Here is a 19,765-nt window from a genome sequence, read left to right on the forward strand (position 1 = left end):
GTCATTTCTCTCTGGTATTTATGCATTTTAATACCAACAAGAGGAATTGAAAACATCTAGACAGGAGTGGTGGCTAGCTAATCTTCACTGGCATCCTAAAAAAAAGCATGTTCAGAGCAGAACGATTTGTAGTAATGACTGGTCACAAAATGAATCACTGCTATCCCTTGGCTATGCACAGCGCTCCTGGTTCAGAAGTCTGGACGATGTGGAGGGTACATTGATCTCGCTTTGCAGATTACAGCCAAATTGCACTGTCTGAAAATAGTACCTGCATAGTATTCACAGTAGAACCCTTGGCTCCTGACTGCACCATCAGCTGCAAGTTATTCTCTGGGAAACTCCGGTGAAGTCCAAGAGGCATGCACACCTACATTTTGGGGGGAATAAAAGAAGAAACAAAGCCACTGTTTAAGCCAGGATGACACTACCAAGAAATAGGGGGGAAATAAGAAACCAATGGGGAAAATGAAGAACCAACTCTCTTTTCTATATATTGTTAATGAAACTACAATTTCTTTAGTGAAAAAGCACTGTCAAGAGCTAGTGTGGTGAAGTGGGCAGGAATCTGGACTAGGGTCAGGAAAGGTTCAGTCCCCCACTCCCCTTGCTATCTATAAGGCCCACTGGGCAGGCTTGGGCCTAACTCACTCCACTTAATTGCTCCAATCATAAAATAGAACTTTTATACTGGATTACGTGCCCCTGAGCTCCTCAAACAAATGTATAGATGCATTTAAGCATCTATATCAATATTTCTGTGGACTGCACAGGAATAAGTCCAATACATGAACCAACGTTATGTTAGGATGATCTCAAATTTCTTGATGCAAACCTTGTTAATCTCATTGCTGTAATGGTTGACTTCCTCTTTGAATTTCAGATCGACCATGTTGAAATCTCTCTGGTCTTTGTGAAGATGGGCGTCTTGCCACTTCCCTCGGACCTCCTCATCCAATGAGGTTTGAGGCAAGTTAAACGCAGCTTGAACAGCCTGAAAAGAACAAGGCGGTGTTAAGTGCCAAGGCAGGTACTGTATAACAATGCAAGGCGCTTGGAGAAGTGAGGACACCGCCCCCCCCAAAAAAGTATCAGCTTACCTTTGTACCACACCGGGTGCTTTCTTTAATGATCTTGCGCCTCTTGTGGTCTGCCCGGGGTTTGACCAAGATATCTTCAACTCCTAAAATGAGATGATAGAACTGAGTGCTTACCCTCTCCCACTTGAGATTCAGCAACAGTTTCTTCAGGGGGTTTCCCCCCCTGAAAGGAAGCTCTTCGCTGCTAAACCCAGACTGACTTTCTGCTCTGCTTGGCTTACCCATTACTTTATTTAAGCAACTACCTTTTTATGAATTTGGCAAAATATGTTCAAAGAGCAGAATCTTCCAAAAGATTTAAACAGCAGGAGAACTGTAAATACTACTACACTGCAAATTTAATGAACGCAGTCATTATTGGAAGCTTTTTTTTATATAGTGTAACCCTCTAAACCAGGGATGACACAGCCTGAAAGCTGCATTTCTTCAGGGGCAATATGTGGGTGGGGCAAAGGGGGAGGGACATGCCACTGGTGGGCGGGGCAAGGGGCAAAAGCAGGAGAAGCAATGAATGTACAGTATGCTACGTTCCAGTCATGCTAAAACCAGAGGTTTCAATATACACTGCTCTCCATCCAATGAAACAAGAGGAATGTCCAAGGACATGCTCCAAGGCTAAAGCACTCAAGCTGAGTGCAAAGCTGGGAGTGTAAGGATGAAGCCTGGGGAGTAATTGTCCCAAGGTCTGGATAAAGACGCCTGGAGGGTCTGAGGTCCCCACCTTTGCCTTAAACCACAGATTTAAAAAGCCCTCCATTGTCTATTCTATATAAACACAGGTCTCGCTTCCAGAATGCTTGCTAGGCAAACATTCACCTATCCGAACATGAGGAATTAGTACCCAAACCTCACTATACACATGACAGATTCAGACAATTGAACAGACAGATTTTTTTACTTCTTTACCTGCCTTTTGTAGGTTGGTTGGGGAACTGTAGTACTTTAGTAAGATTTCAGAGGGTTTCTTTAGGGGGGGGGAGTCAAAATTCCATGGTTGGGAACACACTGGAAAATTCCTCATAGGAATCAATCAGCGGGAACCGTTATTTGTCGATAAAGTTCAGAAAGAAAAAGATACACACTGAACCCAGAGAGAACCATCCAAATGCAGAGAGTACTTTCAAACAAAGGATCAGAGCAGAAGTGTCATTCTAGGAGATGTTTTCATTAATATTTTGAGTGTTGAAGCACATCTGTGTGCTTCTTCTTTTTAAGAGAAACAATAAAGAGAACTGGATTACTTACCCATTGTAAAACCTCTGTAGAACTGGAGGTAGGCAGTGAAGAGCCGAGCCAGAGCTGTGAGGACCTTTCCGCCGGTCTCACCACCATAGACCTCGTGGCAGCAGTGGACCAACCCATAGGCAGAGCTGCCATAATGCGCCTTATCCAACACCCCACAGAGCAGCTCTCCATTTCTAATGACAACCTGGCAGATAGAAAAGACTTCCAAGTCAAGACTTGACTACACCCACACGGAAACTTCCTCTTTTAGTGCCCTTTTAGATGCCCATTTTGGTTTTACCAAAATAGAACAGATCCTTGACCTGCATTTATACTGTAAACTGCTCTGTCATCCTCAGATGAAGAACGGTATAGAAATTTAATTATAGTAATAATAATGCCAGGGTGGACAGACAGGGCCTGGAGCCTCAGAGGTACAGGCAACCCCCATCTGCTCATGCTCATTATGTGTGCGACAGCGCACATGTGCATCATGACAAACCCAGAAGTGACCCAAAAAGGGGCAGCACAGGTGGGATTTGCAGGCTATTTCAATGATGTTTCAAATATACGCAATTTCACTTAAATGTGAAGTGCTTCGGAATATAACTCCTGCATAAATGGCGAGTTGCCTGTATTGATCAGGATATGCAATAAGGACTGTCCTGTCTGGCCAGCAAGGCCAGCCAAAACTCTGGGACCCTTGTCGACCATTAACCATACCTGCGATTCGCACATAAAGGCAAGACCCGATCCATGCATTCTACTGGCAGAGCCTGTCATCCAGGCTTTTCCATCAATCTTAGCTTTCCCAAGCAAGTTCAGTGGAATATGATCCTCTGGAATTACGTTTATTAACAATGTAGAAACAACCTGTGATGGAATACAAGGTTGGATGACATATGGAAAAGGAATTAGTTCTGATGGGCAATTGGTCCCTTTTCAAGGCATTTACCTACCCCTACCTGTTGGCAAATGCTGTATTCACCTTTGTGGATAGAAGAGCAGGAAGCACATACATACAACGCTGAACTGCACAAACACAACAAGGTCTTGGATGCAGGCAACCTATCGAAAGGATCTCTGCGTTTTAGCCATCTTCACCCATCTTATTGTGTGTTTTTTTGGGGGGCGGCGGGGTATTGTTGTGTTTTAACTTTTTCATTTTGTGCTTTTGCCCTGTATTTTTATCTTGTGAACCACCGTGAACCACCCTGAGATCTTCAGATAAAGCGTGGTTTATAAAAGAAAATAGTTAAAAATATATTTAGTAAGCACTTATTATGCCAGGAATGCCTGGCGTGCTATGGTCCATGGGGCCACGAAGAGTCGGATACGACTAAACGACTAAACAACAACAACAACAACAACAATGCACTAAAGGGAGGTGCTGCATAAAAACAAAAAGAAGCCACTGCTCACAGAATCACATTCTAGGGAGGAAAGGCGAGGGGAGCTGGAGGAAAATGGGGGAAAGCATGATGGGCGGGAGAGAGAAGAAAAGACTGAAAAATATGGAAGGAAGCTGGACTTAATACATAATGGGAGCAGGTTGGGGAAAACATGATGGAAAAGTCCAGCACGTTAAAAGGAAAACTGGGGAGTCTCCAATTCTATTTTAGCAGGCAGCAACACAGCCGAGAGCAGCAGGAGAGATGAGGCATATTCTTGGCTTCCGGTCCGTTGCGCTGGTGGAGTAGGACGCAGGGACTTTGCGCTCTGAAGTCCCTGGCTTCGTGGAGGGGGGGGGGAGTCCTCCAGACGCGATTCCTCTGCTGCCCGAGAGCTCCGTAGAGCGATCGAGAGCCAGCGCAGTGGAGTCGCGGGAGCCATTTTTGGGTTTCATCTTACCTCCTTGAAGTGAAGCTCCGAGTCCTCAGCCTGCAAGCGGCGGATTCTTCCAAGAAAATATAAGACTTGTACAAAGTAAGTCAAATCTCTATTCGGACCTTAAAAAATTTAAATTTGAAGATAGGAAGAGATTCTAAAGCAACGGAAGCCGATCTCTTCCAAATGGTTAATCAGGAGGCGTATTAAATATTCCTAAGCCGAAAGGGGAAAAGTTCTTTTCCAGATTGTGGACCCGAGAGAAAGAAAGACTTTTCCAAACCTTCCCAGCCCCCGGTGTCGATACCCCTTGAGGTTCAGCAGCAACAAGGGGGAGGACGTTTTGACAGCTGTCAAAAGCTGTCAAATTGTTACAGGATTAAGAAAATGGATTTTACTGTTGTGGACTGTAAAAACTGATTGAAGAGGATTCAGAAGTAATTTAAGCGGAATTTAAATTTGAAATGTAATGAAGTTAAAGAGAAAGGATAAGATCAGCCAAGATGGAGCCGACAACGTGGTAGAGAGGAATTTTCCAGCACTCTTTGGCCCTTATCTCTGGTCTGCCTGCGGTTAAGTGAACTATGAAAACAAAGTTTTCTCGAGCCTTCCAGGAGGCTGTGTTGAACTATCTACAAACATGGGAAGATATTTACAAGGAACGGCAATGTTTGAATCCAACAGAAATGGAGAATGAGGTGCAAGATCAAGATTTAGAGGACAATTTTGATGCTGAGACTGTGAGTGAGGAGCAACAATTCGAGGATAACTTGGAGACTGATTTGGACCAAAAAAAAATATGTGTTGGATGATGAAAAACAAAAATCTGAACAAGGAGATGAGGCCGACAAGGAGAAGCAAAGTGAAGAGAAGATTGATGGAAATGGAAATCCTGGAAAGACTGCAATGTGGAGTGGTGTTAGTGAAGGGAGGGATAGGCAGGAAGAGGGGGGAGCAAAGGTCTGGAAGTGGATGTGGGAAAGGACTGGTGTGGGGTGAAAATTTTAGTTTAAAGGTTTTTTATTGCTTGATGAATAACGGTGTCTGAATCTTGGCCTGCTAAAGGATATGCTGATCCAATGGGGGGAAGGGACATTGGGAGGGGGGAGGGATTTTCCAAAGTTTAGGGTTAAGAGTTTTCTGGAGGGGCAGAAGAATGGCTGGGGAAACATGTTAAAGTTTGTTTTTAATGTTTTTGGTGACTACAGAGGTGTTTGGGTAGAGAACTGCCTGTCTCCCTCTCTTTACTCTTGGCATCCAGTGACAGGGGGTGTCTGGAGGGGAGAGGGAGGGGTGGAAGGAAACCCAGACACAAAAATGGAACCTTTTGACTGCAGAACCCCTCGGGTTACCCTAGTGGCAGGAGGGGACTCGGAGGGGGGCAGCATGAAGAAGGAGGAGGATTAAGTTAATATAATAAGAATAAGATTTTGAATTAGATTAGAAAACTCGCCAAAATTAATTAAAGAAGTTAGGAAATCCAGGAGGAAGAGAATCGTGGAAGCCGCAAACAAACTGTTAAGAAAATAAGATTTGGAATTTAGATGTTTTTGGGTTTTTTTCTTCTTTTTTCCTTTTTTCATGTTTTTTCTTCTTTTTTTTCTATTTGTGGTTTTGTTGTTGAATTATAATGAAGAATTAGCTGGGGGATAAGCCAAACCTCAGAGCTCCTCCGCCTCTGTCCTCTCAGTGGCAGGGGGGGGAGGGAGGGGGGAGGTCAAACCCAGCTTAAAAATGGACCCCTTTGTTTCTCAATGCCCATGGGTATCACTGGTGGCAGAAGTGGTCTTCTGGGTGGAGGGAAAATGAAGGGACAGAGTTTATTGTATATGTTGTGTATGTTTTGTTTCTATAAAGAAAAAATCAATAAAAATTATTATAAAAAAAAGGAGAGATGAGGCATATTCTTAACCAGGTAGACTCTTTCCTCTTGTTTCTATCCAAGTCTATCAGGTGTATAGCTAACAGATGGCTCCTTCGCAGTATCAAGGGGAAACTGCATTATACAAACAAACAAACAAAAAAACCCACAATCTAGTAACTCCAGATTATATGTGTGTGTGTGTGTGTGTGTGTGTGTACACACACACAAAACCAACCAAAAATATATGTACCCATTATTTCAGTGAGAGGGCAAGCCTTAAATCATACTGCTCAACTTTGAACAGACTATTTTATTTAAGACACACTGGTTAACCTACCTGCTTCCCTGTCCACAAGTGTAGTGGCTTTATAATGGCCGGAGGGAGAAGCTTCACCATTCCTTTTTTGTCTACCAGCCCTTGATACACAAGTTCCACATACTGTTCTCTAGTGAAGAAGCAGCCCCGAGTGGTCATACTGGTACCAGAGATCATGTGGTCTTGGATCAAACCTGCCAGTGGCTGCCCATCCTGAGAAATACACCAGACAGAAAAGGAAGCGTCAAGCGGTATGTTAGCGGGTCCAGTGGGAAATTCTATAGCTCCTTTAAACACTGCACTTAAAGGATTAAGTTACAAATTAATGTGGAAAAGACCTTGGACAAAACCAACAGTCCACTGTTATTATTACCACACTACAGGCTGGGAGAGTGTGGCTCAGAGGGGCTTACAACTGCGAGGCAACATAACCATCCTGGGGCTTAGAAGCATGCAGGTGCATGGGCCCTTTAAGGAAATAAGCGTTAGGGGAGGCTGAAAAGTTAATGGCAGGCAGGGTGAGGAAAAAAACCCTTTCCGCATAGGCTGCTTCTGCAATAAACACCACCACCCAGTTGCTCCCCCATGTGGAAAAAGGTGAAAGGCCTCTCCAGATTGCAACGCATCTTGGAGAGGGAATTTTGCTGCTCAAAATGCCATGCAGCAAAAGGGTTAACTCAGGCTTCCTCAACCTCAGCCCTCCAGATGTTTCGAGACTACAATTCCCATCATCCCTGACCACTGGTCCTGCTAGCTAGGGATCATGGGAGTTGTAGGCCAAAAACATCTGGAGGGCCGAGATTGAGGAAGCCTGGGCTAACTGCTCTTCTTCCCACCGCCACCCTGCACAATGCCACTGGAATCAACTTTGCTATCCCCTCCCTTCAAGACATTACATAACCCCTCTGGATTTTTACAATTGCTAAACCATGCTTTAAAAGACCACGGTGGACATTCTTATCAGACCCCCACCCCAAAGTTGGTCACTTTGCCAGTGGCTGCCTTAGATTTTCACTTTTTAAAAGCTCAACCCCTCCCCTCCCACCTGGCAAAAAAACCACCCCACCTTGAGTTGTACCACAGCTCAGTTATAAAATTATACCACCCTGGCTCCCTCCCAGTGCAAAGCCAGCACTGAACTGCATGCAGAGGCCTTGTGCTCCATTGATCGGCATGCAAATCGATTGGAGCTGGACCCTCCTAGAGCATCCAATGGCAATTCCAAAGCCTGGCAATGCATGCCCACCATTTTTTTTTTGTAAGTTCACGATCCTGTTTCCTCCACTGGCAGATAAAGAGTCATGCAGTATCTATCTTTCCTACCACCACACTGGCAGATAAAGAGTCATGCAGTATCTATCTTTCCTACCACCACACGGCTGAAAAACAGAGAAGGAAAATGCAAAGGAAGCAGTGGAAAAATCAAGCAATGTGCAACACAATTTGCTCCCCGATTCACCTTCGGGACAAGGTACTGTTCGTCAGTACACGCCAGGACGTAGGCTTCAGCTCTGCCCAGTTCGTTCTGAGGGAAGTGGGCATTCATTTCGTCGCCATCAAAATCAGCGTTGTAGGCTTTGCAGTTGGCATAGTGAAGCCTCAGGACCTTCTCTTCGGACAGGATCCTAGCTCGATGAGCTTGGATGGAGGGTCTGTGAAGGGTAGGCTGCCGATTCAGCAAAAGGACATCTCCATTTTTAATATGGCGGCACACCTGCAAGAGGTTCAAGTTCAGCCACATAAAAAAACAATCTTTCCAAGGGAATTAAGATCCTTTCTCAATACAAAGTAGGAGACACAAGGCCTTTCTTCCCTCCTAATGGCTAAGAACAAGCAACCTGAGTCTCTCCCCTCCTCCTTGATGGTGGAATCCATTGACTAACACTAATGGGGCCACAGGACTCTCATGGAATCCACTGCAGGCCAGAGCTGTTATGTGAGATTGGAGCCAGTGGAGACAGGGGAAGGGGAGGAAGGAGTCTTGTTACAACAATCTCCTAGGATTTTTTCTTTTTATTCATGGTCCGTTACTTGCTTCGTTTGTTTAATCTGTATACCACCCTTCATCTGAAGATCACAGGGTAGTTCACAAGATGAGAACTCAAAATACACTATTAAAATGAAAACAAACCAACAAACTGCCCCCCCCAAAAAACATGTTTAAGAGGACACAGCAAGCCAGAGTGGAAGGAGAACTCACAGAGAAGGAGAACTCAGAATCTGCCTTTCACCTAGTGGTCCAGTACCTTCACTCCATTCTGTTCAGACCAGGCATCCCCAAACTTCGGCCCTCCAGATGTTTTGGACTACAATTCCCATCATCCCTGACCACTGGTCCTGTTAGCTAGGGATCATGGGAGTTGTAGGCCAAAACATCTGGAGGGCCGCAGTTTGGGGATGCCTAGTTCAGACTATCAGATACTGGGGCTTCAGAAAGCAATGTTCCATTTGCCTAAGGAGGGAAATGTGTTCCCTCGACTGGGGAAGGTGTTGAGAGGGGACCAGTTTATCCTGCACCCCTTGCTCTAAGTTTTGGACCTGATGGAGCCAGCCACTAACTTGGCGGTGGACTGCTAGAAGTCCTGTAATCTTCAATGATGCAAGTTGAGTCATCTAGCCAGGGAGGGTTGTGGGTTTTTTGTTTTAAGTCTTTAACCTCATCATCCTAACTTCTAGGTCAGGGTCATGATCCAATATGATGCCCTCCAACTACAACGGTCAGGGATGATGAGACTACAACTCCCATCATCCCTGACCACTGGACTCCCCACCACGTGGAGAGCACCGTGTTGGCTGCCCTGAACTAAGCAGTGCCCTTACGTGTGAAGCGACTCTACTTACAATTTTTATCCCTGGTTTCGGTGCCCCTGTGGAAGGAGTCAGGAGCTGCTTGGCTATGGCTTCCCTCTGGGTCTGACTGGCTGTGCTCAGTATCGTGCGAGACCCATCTTCGTTGATAACCATGGAAGCACCTGGGTGCTCATTGGGACCATTTATGACCGCCTGCCTCAATTCGTGGACATTCCAGGGAGTTACAGGCTGAGGATAAGTCAGCTTGGTAGCAAATACCTATAAGGAAGAATAGGCAAATGCAAGGATCAAGTTATTGTCCGTGGTATCACAAGAGCAGAGATTCACTTCCATTCTCCTTATTCTTGTTGCCCAATTCCAGAAGGCTAAGTAATCAGTGTGCTAGCCAGATAAATATTATTCACTTATGCTGGCCCTCCCTTTTATCATTCCTTCTTCTTCCTCTTTTGGTCCGTCCTTCTCTGTACATTTATATGTTGGCTCCATGTGGGTGCTTTTTTTGGCTGATGTTACTTTGCAAAGTGCTGTGTATATTGGTGGCGATACACACAGTCATTAAAAATTATGTGTTCCCAATGAAGCCTACCTGACCAATCATCACTGCAAGATGTTTCGGAGGAAATATATTAGAAGACACAAATTATCAGCTTTAGAAGGTCCAGATCTGAGGGCCTTCTGGCGGTTCCCTCACTGCAAGAAGTGAAGTTACAGGGAACCAGGCAGAAGGCCTCCTTGGTAGCTACATGCCCCCTGTAGAACACCTTCCCATTAGATGTCAAAGAGCAAAACAATTATACGACTTTTCATAGACATCTGAAGGCAGCCCTGTGTCAGGAAGCTTTTAATGCTAAATGTTTCATTGTGTTCTATTACAGTGGTACCTTGGTTTAAGAACAGCTTAGTTTATGAACAACTTGGATTAAGAATGCTGCAAACCCGGAAGTAGGTATTTTGGTTTGTGAACTTTGCCTTGGAAGCAGAACATGTTCCACTTCCTGATGAGTGTAAATTGAGTCTCCCGCTGCTATGGGAAAGCACGCCTTGTTTTAAGAACGCCTTGGTTTAAGAACGGACTTCCGGAACGGATTAAGTTCATAAACCAAGGTACCACTGTATATTCTGTTGCAAGCTACCCTAAGTGGCTGAGGCAACCCAATCAGATGAGTGAGGTACAAGAACTATTATTATTATTATTATTATTATTATTATTAGACATCTACCAAAATTATAGAAGGGTATAAGAATGCCAACCCCCCAAATTTCCACACTGATAAACCACCTTCTGCACTGAGTAGGCTTCTCTTACCATAGGAATGCCAATTTCATTGGTCCGAATGTACATGTCAGGGCAAATGACTGACCGAGCTGCATAATCCACTCGCTTTCCCATCATATGCTTGCGGAACAGGCCATCCTTTTTCTCCAGAAACTTTATCACAAACATTTCAGGTGGGGGTGAGAGGGAGGGGGGGGAGACAGACAGAGAGACATTTTCACTATTTTCACCTATTTAGGTTTTCAGCATCAAAGTTCAAGGAAATCTACATGAAACTGCTGGGGAAGGTCGAGTAAGCACTCCACACATCCACACATCCTCTGGATTTTCAGAGTTTTATTGTGCATGCTATATACAGTGGTGAGATGTCTCAAATCATGTCTGCTCTGCATGGGGCAGAAGCCCGCAATGGCGTCTCGCGGGCTCTGATGCCCCTTTTAAGACTGGGCATCCAAACCCCCCTCCTCCTTGCTCTACGGGTCCTCCGTGGTCCCAAACCAGGCTCCTGAGGTGCCGTTCTACCTACCCCCTCCCTTCCAGCCCCTGCTGAAGCTAGCTCCGCCCCTGCCTCCCTGCTCCCAGCCTGGAGCTGAGCCTCCAGAACTCTGCAGAGCCCTGGACCCTTCTTTACCACTTCCTGTTCCTGGTTTTCCCTCCCAGACTTGCTGCTCTCGCTGCTGCTCTCCCAGCTGGTAGAAGTAAGCAGAGTGGGCTGCTCTCTGCAAGCCCTCTCTCTTACAATACCTAACTCAACTTCTCATTTACATTCAAGTCAGGTGAGATGGCGCAAGTTCTGAACTGTTGGATGAGGGCCAATAATCTAAAACTCAGTCCTTATAAAATGGACATTCGGTGGATATGTGGTTTGTCTGCTCAAGGTAATGGTGTTCAGCAGATGAGGGTTTACTCCCTCTAAAGCAGGCATAGGGGGACCTCTGGCCTCTCAAATCTTGGGACTCCAGCCAGCATAGCCAGTAGTCAGGGATGGTGGGAGTTGGAGCCCAACAACCTCTGAAGGCATCGGATTGGCTACTCCCATGCCCTTAAAGACCCGGCTTATGATCTGGGGATGCTCCTAAACCCATCTTTGTCACTAGAAATTCAGGTGGCCTGTATATATCATTGTGTGACTTTCATCAGCTAAGACTGGTATGGCGCTGTAGCCTCCTGGCAGAGATAATGTAACTGTGGTAATCCATGCTCTGGAAAAAATCCAGAACTGGATATCACAATGCATTATTTTCAAAAGCTGCTTGCAAATTACAGTTTGAAGCCTAGCAGCTGTATTCTAAACTAAGCGGGACTGGAAGTCGGAACCCTATCATGCCAGCACTTATAAGAACTGCACTGGCTTCTTGTTCGTTTTAGAGCACATTTGGAAACATTGCTGCTTACCTTCGAAGCCTTAACATGGCTTGGGACCTGGATACCTGAAGGAAGTCTGGTTCCACATGAACCAGCCCACCTGAAGTCACTGGTGGATAACTCTCATCTGGGTGTGCTCCCCAATATATTTGAGAGGAGATGGGTAGTGACTGGACAGACCTATTTTTGGTGCTGGTACCTCACTTATGACAATCCCTCACCACTCAGGCCCTCCTAATTAGGCCTTCTCTGCTATCTTTTTGGCTCCAAATGACTGTTTTATTTCATTCTCCCAGACTTTCAAAGTTCTGTCTCTTAACTTAGCTTAAGTGATGCTTGATTGCTGGCTTTATTAGGGCTGTTTTGCTACAGTGTCTTGGTATTTTGTTGTTTATATTTTATTGCAACCTGTGCTGGGAGCTGTTTTGCTAAAAAGCATTTTAAAAACATGCAAAATAAGTAAGGGTCAGGAATACAGTCGTACCTTGGGAGTCGAACGGAATCCGTTCCAGAAGTCCGTTCGACTTTCAAAACGTTTGGAAACCAAAGCGCGGCTTCTGATTGGCTTCAGGAAGCTTCTGCAGCCAATCGGAAGCTGCAGAAGCCCTGTTGGAAGTTCGGTTTCCAAAAATAGTTCACGAACAGGAACAGTCATTTCTAGGTTTGCAGCATTCGGGAGCCAAAACGTTCGAGAACTAAGCCATTCGAAAACCAAGGTACGACTGTAGTTCACAGTGTATCATCCCCGTCCAACAACTTCAGAATACTCAACCAAACACTGAATATTTCTGCAGCTCTCACCTGACGTACACCAGGGTACTTTTCAGTATTTAACTTATCCATGTCACTGTCGAACACAATATTTACATGGCTCTGAAGACGAATCCAAATGTTGTAAAGCTTATCTGCAGTAGTCTGCCCTGGGATTGTCACCAAGACAGAACGGTCCAGGGGCTCCACAAGCTGTTTATCTGTGTTTATCTGTGAAACATAAAAACAAAACTACTGAGGTCAAAAAGCCTAATTGGGTTTTAACCACATGTGATTTCCACTGATACAACTGACGCTGAACAGGTCCTCCCGACCTTACCGTCTTCAGGTCTCCTTCTTCAATTTGCACTGACTGACACTGTTCCTGAGCTATGAAAGCCAGAAGCTTCCGAGTCAGAAGAGCATCCTTCATCACAGCTTGCAAGTTCACTGTCTGACCATTTGCAAACATCTGGTCTGCAATGCGATTCACGGGACGATATCTGTAACCAGAGATAAACAATACCCTCTTTCTAGAGCTGATACAAATCACAACTGTAAATCAGTAAAACCTTTCAGGATCACATTGTGAAATAAAGTCCAAAAGTGCTTCATTACCTAGAAGGTGGAACAACAAGTTTATCGAGGAAGAACATATCAGGATTGAAACTTGAATCACCAATGGCTGTCATGCCAGAGAGAAGCTTGCAAAGGAAAAAACCTAAAAACAGGGGGGGAAAGCATTAGCACCTTGCTACATTTAGGTCAAAGCTGTCACACACAAAAACAGGTGTTAATACAAATTATTCGCAGAACACACACCTACAAGGTATGTTTTCCAACAAATCCATTTGATAGTTTCCTGTGTATTCAAGGCTGTGATCATGGACATAATTTATATCCTCCTAAAACCTTTGAAACTAACATTATAAATCTTCTAGTGCCACCCAAAAGGCAACAGGGTCAGATGCAACTGTGAAATAAGATGATGGGTGGCAGACTGCGCAACACCCAAATCTGGCACACAAGACAAAATCCATTGGGATTGAAATAAACGGAAGCTTTAGATATAGCACAAGTTCCTCAACTTGAAAAGTGAGACATAATAAATCAAATTTATTAAATGGTCACAGACCAATTCGACTCGTGCAATGAGTCAGCAGAGCATAACATAGAAAGATACAGGGGATAATTTGAATGGAAATAAAACAACAACAACAACGCTTTAAAATTAAAAAAACATACCGTATATTCTGGCGTATAAGACGACTGGGCGTATAAGACAACCCCCAACTTTTCCAGTTAAAATAAAGAGTTTGGGATATACTCGTCGTATAAGAAATACGACCTGCCATATAAGACGACCCCCGACTTTTGAGAAGATTTTCCTGGGTTAAAAAGTAGTCTTATACGCAGGAATATACAGTAAATGAAATTAAGTGTTAGCATTCCCCTGCGAATTGCCATTGAGAAGCTCTTGTTTCCTACGTCTAATAGCAGATACACAAAATTTAGCAACATTGGTCGTAATTTCGGGGTCCTTATCTTCTACCAAGGCTCTCAGACGTTGGGGTTCTGGTTCGTTCTTAAGCTTTTGTACAGCTGGGGTAATAAAGGTCAAACGTAAATCCTCGTAGAAACTACAGTATAGCAATATGTGTAAATTTGTTTCTACTTCCGATGAGCCACATGGGCAAACACGTGTCTCATACGGTTTACCCTCATACCTGCCTTGCAACAGGGCAGAGGGGAGCACATTAAATCTGGCCACAGTGAAGGAATGTCTGTACTTGGGTGTTGAAAAGTGAGACACATTTTCAGTTCTTTCTACCCACTAGACAGAAAAGACCAAATACTAATGTTACAGGATACACCCTTTCGCAGTATTTGGAAGAGGCAAACATAGCACCTCTCAACCATCTGAGATGTCTCCATGCCAAGAGCAAGGAATTCTCAAAACATAATAAAAATCAAACCCCCAACAGGAAATATTCTACATGCTGTATCCATAAATATGGACAGACGCAACACACACCTCAAGATTGGGACTGGGCACCAACTATAAATAAGGACAAATCACTTACCTTCATTCTTCCACAAAGCTTCAACGTGTTTTTTGGCAATAGCAGGTGTCATATAGCCACGTTTTCCCAGCTGGGTTTCATCTATGGCTAAGGAGTTAAAGTTTATGGATTGAAAAAACCCCATAAAAATTACATCATAAGCTATTTGTAGAATTCCATACAACTGAAACACAAACTAATAATAACTGTGCTTGTTCAATACCAGCAGCAGCCAATCCCAGTGGAAAGCTGCACACACAAATGGTAAGCTAAACTTCTAAATATTCTAGCTATGTATCCACCCATTGGGTCTTTGGTAGCCAGTCACAAAGGAACAGCTTCAAATAGGTATTTGCATGAACTTTCTATCACAGATATGCTACACAATCAGGTCATCCTCAGAACTTAACACGATCAATGGATTTCAAAATTTATCGAACGCTTTTAAAGTTATACTTTCTTTGAAAATACATTTCAATGCAGTGACATACGTACTTGCTGCTTCCTCCACTACCATCTGTTTGCCTGACTTGACTACCTTGGTAGGGTAAGTCACAGTGAGCTTGCTATTGTGCTCTTTTCGGACAAGTGATCTTCCCGCTCTTGAAGAAAGAGGGAAAAAAGACAACATTGCAATTGTTAAAAGCAGTATACAGAATTCTAGCAGTTATTGCTGGGGAGAGGAAAGAAACAGCCATTATAAAGTTACTTGGCTTCTGATCAAATGGATATACTCACTTGCAGTTTGGACATCTCTTTGAACCCATGTGTAATTTCCAAAACAGGGAGATAAGTCTACTTCTATACTCGCATACGTTTTTTACCTAAAAGTGAAGAAATAACAGCTATATATTTCACTGTTGGCTTGCATAACTCCCAGTAACCTACATATTAATCACCTTCAATCCAAACATTCATGTAGGTGGTGGCAGTCTTCCACAAACACCAGTAAATGTAATGTAGAATTGGACCATCATGGTCCCAGCCATTTAGTGCAATTGCAACAACAATGGTTCTAACCATCATAACAGAATGGTTATTGATCATACCTGTGATCACCTGGGTCGCACATTATATTTGGCTGTACAAGTTTCCTTATTTCATTGCACTTCAAAGTTTCAAAACACATAAAATACATCCTATTACAGTCGTACCTCGGTTTACGAACCCCTCGGGTTGCGAACAGTTCGGGTTACGAACTCCGCAAACCCGGAAGTGTTTTCGGCGCGCGCGCGTCCCGCGCATGCGCAGAAGCGCAAAAACCCACGCTTTGCGCATGCGCAGAAATGGCGCTCGGTTTGCGACCTTTTCGGGTTACGAACTGCGATCCGGAACGGATCGTGTTCGTAACCTGAGGTACTACTGTACTAAACATTTTTGTTATTGGGTTACAAAAAAGTTTTGACATTTCAGTCACTACACTCAAGTACATTGATCCAAACAATTTTTATGCATAAGACTCTTTTCATTGTTTGGAATGCTGAGCCCAGAATATACTGCATTTTCCCGCATATAAGACGCTCCCTATTTTGGGGGACTCCAAATTAAGAAAACAACCCTCAGCACTATCCATATGTAAGACGAGCCCCAATTTTAAACCTGTTTTTTGGGTTGAAAAACCTAGTCTTATACACGGGAAAATATGGTAGTACAAGACTAGGATGGATAAAAATGTATTGCACTGATGCATACTCAGACCTTACTTGAGTAGACCAAGACTAGCCACATAGTACATTTAATATATACTAAATTCTCTTTGATGTGCTGGTCTGTCAGTGGACCCAAGGTGCCTTTATTCCTGTTGTCTACATTTTGTCTCCCAGTTATATCATTTTTGCAGAGGCTGTCCAGATTGGGAGGTCAACATCTTCTCAATTTGACTACAGAAATATTACAAAAATAGTAACTCTTGTGCTCACTATGCCCTTCCTCGTCATTTTATCCAAGGATACCATTTGACTGATTGTTAGCTAAGCAACTCAGCCTCTGCAACATCAAATTTGTATATCCTTAAGCCCAAGTGTCTGTTCACCTGCCCTATTAACAAGGCAATCCTTTGTAAGTTCCAGGTAAGTGGGCATAAGATTTCAGATGAACTATATTTTACTTTAATATGTTGTGATCTTATGGTCCGAAAGTTATTCAAGAGATAACGGGTATGGAATATGATTTTAAAAACCATACCTGAGTTAATAGGAGGAAAAGAAAATCCAAAATTCACCTGGCTTCTACTAAAAGCTAAATTTATTTAAACAAGCAACAAGATATGTTCTCCTACAGTTGTTAGCACGCCATTATGTTGCATTACTATGTGATATAGGAAGTTAGAAAAAAGCAATGTTTTTATTAATCTCATTTCATATTTAACATAATTTGAGTAAAATCTGCCACCGCAATTTTTTCAAGAACTAGTCCAGAAGAGTGTTTGCTCTAATATAACCTCAAAAGGGTAGGCACTTTAATAAAGAGGAATTGCAAGCTTGTCTCAAACATGGAAGCAAGAGCAGGTTGCTTATTCAAAGCACCATAAATATTTGCTCATAACAGTGGTCTATAATACTGTTTTGTTTTACTTACATGTGCACCATGTTCTCTGAACTGGTTATTTTGGAGCAATTCCTTTGTGTGCGAACTCAGCACTTCTTCCACATCTGCACCTGGTACGTCTGCATTGTCATCTAAAAACTAAAATAAAGATAAAATTAGAAACATGCTGAATGATCTCAGAAAAAAACCAAGGGGAGCCAAACTTACCCTGCTTAGGACGGCCTCAAGATCATGGGCTGCTTGAAGCAACCCCACTTCCAGAAGCTTCAGCTGGTTAAGCAGTAAATGAATCACAGCCCGTGGACATGTCAGGTGGCCACAGCTCAAGCAGGAACCTCGTATCAAAAGGAATAATTTCTGAAGATAAAATAGTTTGTTTATTATCACACTACTAAATATTTCATTAAAGTGTCAAAGCACTTTTCACATTTAATCTTGTTAAAATCCTTCCAAAAACCCGGAAAGGTAGAACACTATAATTAACCAGTGTTAAGAGTCCACACCATACATTTATTCTTCACACCATGGTAACTTCAACACGGAAGCAGCACAGCCACCCATCCCATAGAACAGGGGTTCCCAACAAAATTTTCTCGAGGACCCCTCATCGAGCCGCTATTGTGACAAGGACCCCCATTAATTCCTAATCCTAAAATTAAAAAGTGAGAGCCAAATTAAGAGTCTTTTTGTATTTTATATTTATACGTTTTTTACAGTTACAACAGAGTACTCCATCAGTATACAGTTAGTTTTAATTTTCAGTTCTTAATGAGATGAACCACTTTTTAACCAACGGTCCATTTTTAACTACGCGAACTGTAGCTTCCGCGAAAAACAACGCTTTGTTTACAAACACTACTGTTTTGCAAAGAGGCAGCGCGTGCCAGGGAGGAGGGAGGGGAATGGAGAAGACAGGGTACCTGCGCCGTAGCGCACAAATGAAGCCGACGCGCACAAAGCATCTTGGGGAGGTGAGCGTTAGTAGAATGCGCGCGCTGCCTCTTTGAAAAACAGTAGTGTTTGTAAAGCACCACCTAACGGCATACAGCAGAACTACTGCCTCTATCTAATTCTAGTTTTGCGCTAGACTCTGCTCATGCAGGAAGCGGCCAAAACAAAAAATCTGTTATCATACGAAATACATTTAATATATTTTTTATTCTAATAGCATCTTGCGGACCCCTCTGGCATAGCTCGCGGACCCCTGGGGGTCCCCGGACCACCTGTTGGGAACCACTGCCATAGAATCTAGAATATGAGAAATCAGGAATGTCATGAATATACTTACATCAAAAAAGAGAGGATTGTAGACAGTGAGGGGCAGTTCTATGTGACCCAGATGACCTGGGCAGTTGTTGAAGTCCTGCGTGCAAGTAGCACACACTTCTTTGTTGTCAGTTGGCCCCAAAGACAAATCGTACAGTCCATTCGGTGACGGAGTGCCCGCATTATCCAGAAAAAGTGGGTTTGTTATAGATTTTACACTCAGATTCCTACACAAAAAAAAAAGTTAGATACATAGCATCAAAGCCATTTTTGGATTGCATTTCCCTGAACCCCATGAGATAACAACTTTTTTTAATCGTGAAGTTAGGAGAGAGGGGAAAGAGTTGTCACTACTGTTTGTGGTTTTGCAAATGGTACTAGTTTTGCCTGTATCAAACCTTTTTACCCATAAGAACGGTTATCAAAGATTTTGGGTTGTATCGCACATTGCTGTCCCCCAACTCTCTGGAGATTTTGGAGAGGAAGGAAAAGACACATTGCACTAGTGGAATTCTGCTAACACAGAGAAGATTGTTCATTCAATAGCCTTTTTTACTGGAACACTCCCAGCTGGAAGATCACAACAAGATATGTGACACTGAACCATTATCAATTGCTTCAAAGCAGGCAATATTTCTGGCACAATGTTTTACTGTTTGCTGCTGCAACAAACTCTGACGCCTAGAAAGGTGATCCAAGATGTAAACGGAGCAGGGGAATATGACTTTTAACAGCCCATTTTTACATCCTTGTATATATATGCTGTTAACAGCAGCACAACTGTATAGGTGATAATTTTTTTAACGGGTGCCTCTCCCATAGCTGAGAAGTAGCAAAACAGTCAGATTGCTACTAGCACCCCATAGTTGAGCATGTTGTTGGGCATACGATTCCTGCATCGCAGGGGGATTTGGACTAGATCACCCCCGCTTCTCGGCCTTTCGGCTAAGATCACGCATAGCACGTGTGCATCTACAACCCTTGACTCCCAATCTCAGGGTCGCAGGTTCGAGACCCACGTTGGGCAAAAATAGTATCCTGCCTCGCAGGGGGTTGGCCTAGATGACCTTCGGGGATCCCTTTCCAACTCTTTTAACACTCTTGCTACCCAGCCGCAAGGCGTACCGTATCTCCTCCTCCGTGTACATCCCGAACGACAGGCCCGTCAGCCGCCGCCACGGCGCCTCCTTCGCCGCCGCCATGGCCCCGGGAAGAGGGGTCGCCACCCGCCGCCCCTGCGAGGAGGAAGGAGCCTGAGGGCTAGGGTCGCACGTGTGAAGAGGGGAGGAGGAGGAGGAGGAGGAGGAGGAGATGGAGGAGGAGCAGAAGGGCAGTGCAGAAGTGAAGCGCCACTTC

General features: G+C 43.9%; 1 protein-coding gene across 1 annotated transcript in view; it reads right to left on the bottom strand.

The window, feature by feature from the left end:
- POLR1A (RNA polymerase I subunit A) overlaps positions 1–19,730 on the bottom strand; it is a 33,809-nt gene extending 14,079 nt beyond the window's left edge. Inside the window, exons 1-19 of the mRNA XM_060282299.1 lie at positions 19,535–19,730; positions 18,432–18,636; positions 17,351–17,500; positions 17,174–17,281; positions 15,335–15,420; positions 15,092–15,198; positions 14,618–14,704; positions 13,152–13,254; positions 12,874–13,036; positions 12,585–12,764; positions 10,449–10,571; positions 9,173–9,400; positions 7,791–8,045; positions 6,353–6,544; positions 3,048–3,197; positions 2,346–2,529; positions 1,101–1,183; positions 836–994; positions 272–370 (exon numbers count right to left, since the gene is read on the bottom strand). Coding sequence (XP_060138282.1) covers positions 272–370; positions 836–994; positions 1,101–1,183; positions 2,346–2,529; positions 3,048–3,197; positions 6,353–6,544; positions 7,791–8,045; positions 9,173–9,400; positions 10,449–10,571; positions 12,585–12,764; positions 12,874–13,036; positions 13,152–13,254; positions 14,618–14,704; positions 15,092–15,198; positions 15,335–15,420; positions 17,174–17,281; positions 17,351–17,500; positions 18,432–18,636; positions 19,535–19,611 — 2,739 coding nt within the window. The 5' untranslated portion in view covers positions 19,612–19,730. The remainder of the gene's footprint in view (positions 1–271; positions 371–835; positions 995–1,100; positions 1,184–2,345; positions 2,530–3,047; positions 3,198–6,352; positions 6,545–7,790; positions 8,046–9,172; positions 9,401–10,448; positions 10,572–12,584; positions 12,765–12,873; positions 13,037–13,151; positions 13,255–14,617; positions 14,705–15,091; positions 15,199–15,334; positions 15,421–17,173; positions 17,282–17,350; positions 17,501–18,431; positions 18,637–19,534) is intronic.
- Positions 19,731–19,765: the final 35 nt, after the last annotated feature.

The sequence above is a fragment of the Zootoca vivipara genome, chromosome 13 (assembly GCF_963506605.1).
Source record: "Zootoca vivipara chromosome 13, rZooViv1.1, whole genome shotgun sequence".
In the NCBI taxonomy this organism is placed as follows: Eukaryota; Metazoa; Chordata; class Lepidosauria; order Squamata; family Lacertidae; genus Zootoca; species Zootoca vivipara.